Source organism: Sinocyclocheilus grahami, unplaced genomic scaffold (assembly GCF_001515645.1).
Source record: "Sinocyclocheilus grahami isolate Dianchi unplaced genomic scaffold, SAMN03320097.WGS_v1.1 scaffold1005.1, whole genome shotgun sequence".
Taxonomy (NCBI): domain Eukaryota; kingdom Metazoa; phylum Chordata; class Actinopteri; order Cypriniformes; family Cyprinidae; genus Sinocyclocheilus; species Sinocyclocheilus grahami.
In genome coordinates, this window is record NW_015506184.1 from 83,278 (window position 1) to 92,593 (window position 9,316).

The 9,316-nt window shown below is 37.4% G+C and overlaps 1 protein-coding gene across 1 annotated transcript in view; it reads right to left on the minus strand.

The window, feature by feature from the left end:
• Positions 1 to 9,085, minus strand: part of elovl2 (ELOVL fatty acid elongase 2) — a 39,525-nt gene extending 30,440 nt beyond the window's left edge. Inside the window, exons 1-5 of the mRNA XM_016250727.1 lie at positions 8,784 to 9,085; positions 8,590 to 8,667; positions 8,227 to 8,398; positions 6,940 to 7,064; positions 6,651 to 6,785 (exon numbers count right to left, since the gene is read on the minus strand). Of these exons, the coding sequence (XP_016106213.1) occupies positions 6,651 to 6,785; positions 6,940 to 7,064; positions 8,227 to 8,398; positions 8,590 to 8,667; positions 8,784 to 8,978 (705 nt within the window). The 5' untranslated portion in view covers positions 8,979 to 9,085. The remainder of the gene's footprint in view (positions 1 to 6,650; positions 6,786 to 6,939; positions 7,065 to 8,226; positions 8,399 to 8,589; positions 8,668 to 8,783) is intronic.
• Between the last annotated feature and the right edge of the window lie 231 nt (positions 9,086 to 9,316).

Here is a 9,316-nt window from a genome sequence, read left to right on the forward strand (position 1 = left end):
CGGTTAAAGCGTTCCACTACGGATGCTTTTACATCACTTGCTGTAGCGAAATTATGTTTGTTATACTTTTTCATCAGTTGTGTTTGCGAAGGATGATTGACCTGACAACCATAACAATCTTTCTTCAGCTGTCTGTCAACCAGATGCTCCAGAATTATGGCAACAACAGCTTTAATGAGCTTATGACCGGTCACTCCGCTGCAGCCGTCGACTGTGTCCGAGACGGCTTAAGTAGTTGTAGCGTCAGATGATCCAGCGTGAGGAGGTCTGTACTTTGCCAGGAAAGTGAGATTATGGTAACCGAGTTCTGTACAGAATTTGTTCACCCAGGTAGCATTGTCTGGCGCCGTCCCCAGTGCGGAATGCGGAGTCGTCGCATACAAAACTAGGAGGAGCTGAAGTATTTTCTTGGGTCATGTTGGTGGTGATATCGCTTGCAGTGTATTTCCTCTGAGAGTACGGGGTCGTCTGTATTTAATGATTATAGAATGTAGGCGGAGCTACGTGAATCCCTCTCAGACTGGACAAGCACCATTCAAGGTGAAACAATCTCACTTTTATGTTGTTGTATTTGTCAAACGCCTCACACCACTTAAACAATTTGTCTATCTTACCGAATATGTCTTCTAACGCAGACACGTCTTTCCATTGAAACAAAAATGTAATGGTATAGTATTTGAGATGATCCTCTTCAGATATCGGCCAAGCGCGTTCAGGTAGGTCCGAGCTGTGGTCGCTACAAAGTATATAAACGTAATCATCAGCGTACTTGTTAACGTGATCCCCAAGTACTCTGTACCTCATACCTGGAGTGATACCATTCCATTCCCCTATGAACAGAGGGTCATCGCACCCATCTTTTAGATCATGCCAGACATAGTTGTAAAATAAACACCAATCTTTTATGGTGAAAAACAGCTCAGGGTCGTCGCACGTGTCATACGTGAACCTCTCATCATTGTCCACGGTACTCAGTCTGACCTCCCGGTTGTTCTTGTCAAAGTTGTAACTGCAAATACGGTTACCGGATAAATGAAACTCATACTTAACATTATCCAAAGGTTCGTGGAGGAATTTGGCCAGACACGGACCATGTTTCAACTTCCTCGGTGCCAGATATTATCTCGCTCTTAATTCGTTGTTTAAATAAGAGTTTTGTCAGCCAGGTTGTGTTGCAGAGGTTTCCCATGGCTCTGGTTAGTCAGAGTCCGTAGGTGCACTCTTCTTCCAGCTGTCAACCGCGTCGTAAATGGCCTGCTCACAGGTTTCATCCACAAGTTTCGTCCTGAGTTCAGCCAAGCCCTCCACTATGTACATCTCATCTCTGAGCTCACACAGAACAGTGTCAACAACACCCTGAATTCTTTGCAGATGCAGCTTCAAGGTTCGGGCCAGAATGAGTTTTAGATCAGGTTTAGACAGTTTATGTGACAGTTTATGCAGATGCGGAGTCATCGCATACAAAACTAGGAGGAGCTGAAGTATTTTCTTGGGTCATGTTGGTGGTGATATCGCTTGCAGTGTATTTCCTCTGAGAGTACGGGGTCGTCTGTATTTAATGATTATAGAATGTAGGCGGAGCTACGTGAATCCCTCTCAGACTGGACAAGCACCATTCAAGGTGAAACAATCTCACTTTTATGTTGTTGTATTTGTCAAACGCCTCACACCACTTAAACAATTTGTCTATCTTACCGAATATGTCTTCTAACGCAGACACGTCTTTCCATTGAAACAAAAATGTAATGGTATAGTATTTGAGATGATCCTCTTCAGATATCGGCCAAACGCGTTCAGGTAGGTCCAAGCTGTGATCGCTACAAAGTATATAAACATAATCATCAGCGTACTTGTTGTGAATACCTGGAGTGATACCATTCCACTCCCCTATGAACAGAGGGTCATCGCACCCGTCTTTTAGATCACGCCAGACATAGTTGTAAAATAAACACCAATCTTTTAAGGTGAAAAACAGCTCAGAGTCGTCGCACGTATCGTACGTGAACCTCTCATCATTGTCCACGGTACTCAGTCTGACCTCCCGGTTGTTCTTGTCAAAGTTGTAACTGCAAATATGGTTACCGGACAAATGAAACTCATACTTAACATTATCCAAAGGTTCGTGGAGGAATTTGGCCAGACACGGCCCATGTTTCAACTTCCTCGGTGCCAGAGTAAGATCACTCATAGAAAACTCAACACTCTTCTCAGAGTTTTAGGTGATGATGCCTCAGCCATTGTTACAGAATAATTTCCTGTTTTTCCAATTCACAAAAGCACCGTTTGTATTTTGCGTCTAGGTAAGGATGTTATTCTCAACAGACCCCCTTTTTAAACACGTTACACCTTTGGGTGATTAGCTCTCCTCCGCTGTTAGGGGTTGGGTTTGTAGGTGTGGCCTGAGAGGTGCGCTCCTGAGCTCATTCCGTGTTTTGACTGCAGCGTGTGAGGAAGAACTGACGGAAAACATTGTAAGATGAGAGGGTCTTTTTATTTTTGTTTAACTTGTGAAAAACTCTAACTAGTTTTAAATTGTAATGGTAGAGTACACCATAGACTTTGCCAAGTATCTTATTGCTTAACGGTCTGATATTTTTTTGTTTTTGTTTTAGATGGTAAGATAAGTCAGCATTTTTTTCTTTCTTTTCTAACCGGTAACAGTCTCTCAAACTTTTAAAAACGTAACTGCCATATTGTTTAATGAACGTATCTGACGCTTTTTGTTTTAGATCACGGTGAGATGTCAGCATTTTTTATTTTATTTTCTAACAGGTAACAAACTCTCAAACTTTTAAAAACGTAACTGCCATATTGTTTAATGAACGTATCTGACGCTTTTTGTTTTAGATCACGGTGAGATGTCAGCATTTTTTATTTTATTTTCTAACAGGTAACAAACTCTCAAACTTTTAAAAACGTAACTGCCATATTGTTTAATGAACGTATCTGACGCTTTTTGTTTTAGATCACGGTGAGATGTCAGCATTTTTTATTTTATTTTCTAACAGGTAACAAACTCTCAAACTTTTAAAAACGTAACTGCCATATTGTTTAATGAACGTATCTGACGCTTTTTGTTTTAGATCACGGTGAGATGTCAGCATTTTTTATTTTATTTTCTAACAGGTAACAAACTCTCAAACTTTTAAATTGTAATGTGACAAGATTTTTGACTGCCACGTACTGTTTAACGAACTATCGGATACTTTTTTGTTTGTTTTAGATAGATGGTCAGTAGCCTAGTTTTCTTTTTATTTTCTAACTTGTAACAAACTCTAACTAGTTTTTAAATTAACAACACTTATATATTCGTCTTAACACGTTTTTACTCTTTTCTGGGAAAAAACAGTCATTACATTGTTTATAAACCTCGTATGTTTGATGTTTTTCTTGAAATGTATGTGTGTGAAAACTTTAATAAAAACTTCCTTTATCCCCGTTTAATAATCATACCACGTTTCACAATTTAAAGTTTAAAGCACATAGTTTTGAACAGTTTCAGTGAACCCACACAAAAAACACAGCCCCAAACAATCATAAATTCCTTTGGATCATTAGGGTGGATAAACACATGTCCGGTTAGATGGGTGGGAGTGTACAGAAACAGGTGTCCATTTATGGTAGGAGGAGGGGGGGTTTATGAGGGGCAATAAATCAAACTTTTTGTCACATAGGACCCTGTACTCTCTCTATGGTTTTATGTTTACGTGGAGCAATGCAATGCAACGCGTAAAAAGACAGTATAGGTCATTATAATCCATAATTATGTCCCCACTGGATGCAACAAATGCCTAGTTTGTAATGGGTTTTAATGTTTTTGTCTCGTCGCTCCGACCGGGACACGGCATCACAGTAGGGTAAGGGGCGTAACATTTCCGTCAAACGCTTGAGGTATTCGGCCAATCATAATGCACTGGATAGCTGGCCAATCAGAGCACACCTCGCTTTTCAGACCGATGAGCTTTGTAAAAATCAACGTGTTTCAGAAAGGCGGAGCATAGAAGAGAAACAATAATGTACAGTATGTGGAAAATAATGTGTTTTTTTTACCTTAAACCACATAAACACATTTCATTACACCAAATACACAAAATAATGTTCTTTTTAGCAGCATCATATGACCCCTTTAAATAAAGATGAGTATGAATCTGTCTTTGGCTGCACCAATACAGAGACTATCATCTCAGAATCATCACAGACCTCCTCCAAAGCTTCCAGTAAGAAAGCCGACTCAGAAGCAAAACTCGCCACCAAAGTTGAGCAAGCAAAGGCTGTGCAAGAAATTCAAAAAAATTTCACAGAAAGCCTGATTACTTAAGATGGAGAATGACTGGAAGATGAATGAGGCAAGAATGTAAGCAGAGATAAAACAGAAAGAAACAGATATACACCTAAGACTAGAGGAAGAAAGGACAAGGCTGCAGATGCTACAAGTAGATAAAGAAGTTAAGTGGCCGCAGCTCGAGTGAAGGCCTACAATAATTGTGAGAGCAATCTTGAAGATGAAGAGGAGAGAGGTAATGTAACTCGGTCTGGATGGAGAGAAGCTGATAATAAAGCCCAGACGAACCTTCAGGTAGAGTCATTCCATTCTCCACAAGTATTTCAAGAGGCAAAAACGACTCAAGAGACAGAAAATTTAGCCCAAGTATTAGTAAACTCCCTCAGCATAAGTCATTTACCTGTTCCAGAACCAACGATTATCTCTGGTGATCCTCTAAAGTTCATTGATAGGAAAATGTCTTTCACAGCACTTATTGATCGTAAATCAATTCCTGCAAATGTGAGAAAATATTTTACTTGAAAACCTCTCTTGCTGGGGAAGCTTGCAAAGCAGTGGAAGGGTTCTTTTATAGGAATTCTAAAGATGCATATCAGGGCGCCTGGAGGGTCCTTGAGGAGAGGTATGGAAATTAATTTATTGTTCAGAGAGTCTTTTCGAGAAAAACATATGAGATGGCCTAACGTGGGAGCAAATGATCCACCTTCTTTGCGAGAGTTCACTGATTTCTTACAAGGCTGTGTTGAAACTATTCCATATGTCAAAGGTTTGGCTATTTTCAATGACTGTGAGGAAAATTATAAACTACTCAAGAAATTACCAGAATGGAACGTGCGCAAATGGAACAAACTGGAACAGACTGGTGACTATCCAAGCTTTAAGCAATTTTGCAGAATTCTTCCTGAAGGAGTCTAAGATAGCTTGAAATCCTTTCACTTCTCCACTTCTAATGAGTACTATGGTTTCAGATGAGAGATTTCCCAAAAGAGTCAAAGCTTTTAACATAAAGGCTCAAGTTAAAGATTCAACAAGGCCAGAGTTCAAGAGAACATCACCATATTCTTTTTGTAAGAGTGAAGCACATAGTATCGCTAAATGTCCTATCTTTGCAGAAAAGCTCATGAAAGACAAAAGGTCTTTTATTCATGAGAATCACATCTGTTTCAGATGTCTGAGAAAGGGGCACATTTCCAAAGACTGCAAAGAGTTAACAGACGAACTCGGGGAAATGGTTCTAGTTTTCAGCTTTAGTATCCCTTTGGCAAGCAGAGCGAGGTTTGTTTTTTTTTGTTTGTATTTCTTTGTTACGATATTGTTGATTCATTTGGATATCATTAAATATGTATATTTAATGTAGTTAATATTTATATTTTATTTAATGATTGTTTGTTTATATTGTGAATGTTGGTTGAGTTTATTTTACTTTTGTTTATGGGTTATTTTTTTCTTATAGTTTATGGTGCCATGGTGCAGTGATGTTATTGTTATGATGCTATGAAGTAAATCAATGGTTGTGATGCATGGAGAAAATTGGCAACAAGGAATTGAGACAACTAATACTTCAATAATGAAGTTTACTGCATCTGAGTAAAATAAATCGAAGGCACCCATCAAAACTCTGCTTCATTTGTTCGATGCTGAAGGGTTGCTACACATAACAATAACATCACATACCGTTGTAATCATGTTTATTTACTTCAACAGATAGAAATTTGTCTGAATTATGTACAGAAGTAAAAGATGCAACTAAAAGTTTGATAACAAATTTTAATCAATAGACATTGGTACAGCAGCAATTAAAGCTACTATAAAAGCATAAATGACAACATCAATGATGCATTGCATCTCTTCAATTATTTTTTTTTTTTTTTGTACAATCACTGTGGGACTGTAGTTTTATTTGGCAAGACAACCATCATTCACATTTGTATTTATTGTAAGCACCTGTCCGGATTGATCGATCAACTGCTTGCGGAACACCATCTTGAATGATCTGACGTAATACCCGGAAAATTCCTACTTCTCTTTTATTCCTGCTGATTTAAAGGATGATTTTGTTTGAGCGCCCCCTGTCGTTTCAAAGAATATCTCAACGGTGAACGCATTAAGTATAAATGCCTTCTGAATTCGTGGATGTGCGTGGTGTTTTGCAAAGCAGAGCCAAGTGAAAGTATAAATCCCGCTTAATGCGCCGTAGATGTATGCAGTGTTGAAATTGGCCTTAGGGTTAGAGCTAAACTCTCCAGGACATTGGACCTTGAGGGCCAGAGCTGCCGAACCATTTTCTCTTTGGTGGCATCATCCTCAAGTTTATATTTACTAAAGAATATGTAAATTTTTATTAATTAGTAGAAGTTCTGAGTAGTACCTGCATGTAGAAGTTGACAAACAGGGCGACAAGTGTGCACATGTAGAAGGTTTGAAATTTCAGACAGCCCAGAGGGAAACCACAAGGAACGACCCATGCACTTACTGTGTGTGTTATAGTCAACAAAAACTGAACCTGGGACAAAGAAGAGAACATTATTGGGAGACAATCATCTAACACATGGAATGCAATGAAAATAACACAACAGAATATAAAGTATCAAGAAAATGTGAAGGGAAATTGAAATGTAAGAGAACAGTATAATTGGATAGAAAAATTGCACACTGACCAGCTGAGCCTGCGTGAGGTAGCGTTTCCACCACAGATATTTGTGCATGGATGGAATGGTTGACAAACCATAGTAAGAATACATGAGGATATGGATGAAACTGTTTAGTGTTGGCCCAAAGAAACCTAGACAAAGATGTTGCATTATACAGTTTGAGCTGAAAGATAAGATATATATATAATCATACATATATATAATATTTTTGGGGTAACGGAACACGTTTTTGGACTTTCGAGTTATGCATGGGTACCAAACAAATACAGCACTGTTTTAACCACTGCACATGAAAATGTATATATAATTTTAATTAATTGATATTGACAGTCTAAGCTATTTCAGTTGATGAGTTAATGAAACATCACTAGACATTATATATAGCAGTCCAATAATCGCAATAAGATTTATAATAAGATTATAAGCTCCGTAAGTTCAAACGGAAGCACGGAAACCTTCCTGTTTACTAGAAGTTGTAGCGTGAAATAAACATGAATGACTATCTCAGGTTTCATGTAATCGCTCAATCAGTGTTTCAACCATGGAAAGACATTAATAAAACCGTTTGTAAGCAATATCTCAATATACAGTATACTGAAAACATACTGAACCGTTACTTCAAAACCGAGGTACATACCAAACCGTAATTTTGTGTACCGGTACACCCCATAAATACAATGTATATCAAAGTCAAAGATGAAAAGGGGTTTTCAAGCATCAAAATAATAAAAATTTAATATGTCTTTTATGGCACTAATATGGCTTTTTTTCATACATTAAAATGTATCCAGTTAATTATAAATTTGTACCATGATTTACAGAAGACACCCACTAAATATTATATAGTGAAACATATAATATAAAGAAATGCTGCCCATTTGTCAGCAAGAAGTTTTATATAATAGATTGTGTATGATCACTTGCATTTTATATGCTTTCTATATATATAAAATACCTTTAGTAAATTTTATTTCATGCGGACACCAAAATGGGACGTCTTGTCTTATAAACAGGTAATGTCTTTACATTTTTTTCAATACTATTCCAGAGAAAAATATATATAATGTATAATGTACAAAAATACTTTCACTATTTGAAAAAGTATTTAGCATGTAGTAATCAAAATTTATGATGTTACATCATATGCATTATTACTTTATGCTGACTATTGTTAAAACATAAAGCAAAATCTAAGCATTTTTGAAATATCATCTTAAAACAATACTGCTTCTGCTCTGAAACATCAATACTGTCTCTATCCTTTATGTAACTTTGTCCTTCACGCTCACTTACTCTGTCCACAGGGTATCCAATTGAGGACACACCACCAGATGTTAAACATAGAGGCATGATGATACACATGTAGGAAACTGATCTGGTTGTTTTTCTTCCTCAGCACAATGAAGATGGTGTCCAGGAATTCAATAAGCTTGGAGAAATAGTACCACCACAGCACTTTTGCTACCTATCCATGTAAAATGTGACATTTTCAGTGCAAGTTAAACGTAACAGCATAATATGACAATGACTTATTTACACGGAATATGATCTGTATTATTGTTGTTTTTTTGACATATGCCTTGAATATTATTTACTCTACAAGTATAGGTAGATATATTTAAAGAAATAATGGGAAGTGCTGTTTTTCTTACTCACCCTGATATCTGCTTCACCAGATTCATGCAGACCCTGACATTGAAGACGATAACCTGCAGACCAGACTGATGATATCAACTACCAAACACATGAAACACAACATTAGGTAAGAACAGCAGACACCAACAGTCAGGCACCTACTTTGCAACTATGAGACACAAACATACATGTAAACATACTGTATGCTCACTTACCTCAACCAGCATGTATAAAGACAACATAGTAAGAGAGAAGTTGTACAGCAGTAAAACATGTTTCAGTGAGTATGGTGGTCTGTTTTTCATATATTTTGTTCCCAGGTAGATTGTTAGGAGGTAGGTGATGGTGAGCAAGAATGTTGGTGTGTAGGAATCCAGCAGGAGCCATCCTCTCACACGAGTATCTAACATCAAACACACACATCATCACACTGTTTACAGCATCTTTATTATATATTGTAGAAGTTACTTCAAATTATTATAACTTTGGCTTAATCTTGTTAGCAAAACTGATTGTTCATCTCTAGGTGACATGCCATATCATTATGCAGTAAATCATTGTTAGTAGACAAGTACATGACTATGTAGCCATAACTATATGATTATGGAGGCCAAAAAGCTATTTCTTTATAGGCTGACTTTACATTACATTTTATAAACAAAAGTAAGCTTAATGTGGGAAACAAACCCCCCCCCCCCCAAATTTTTTTTTTTAATTTGGCAGAAGACTAACCAAATAATTTTAAGAA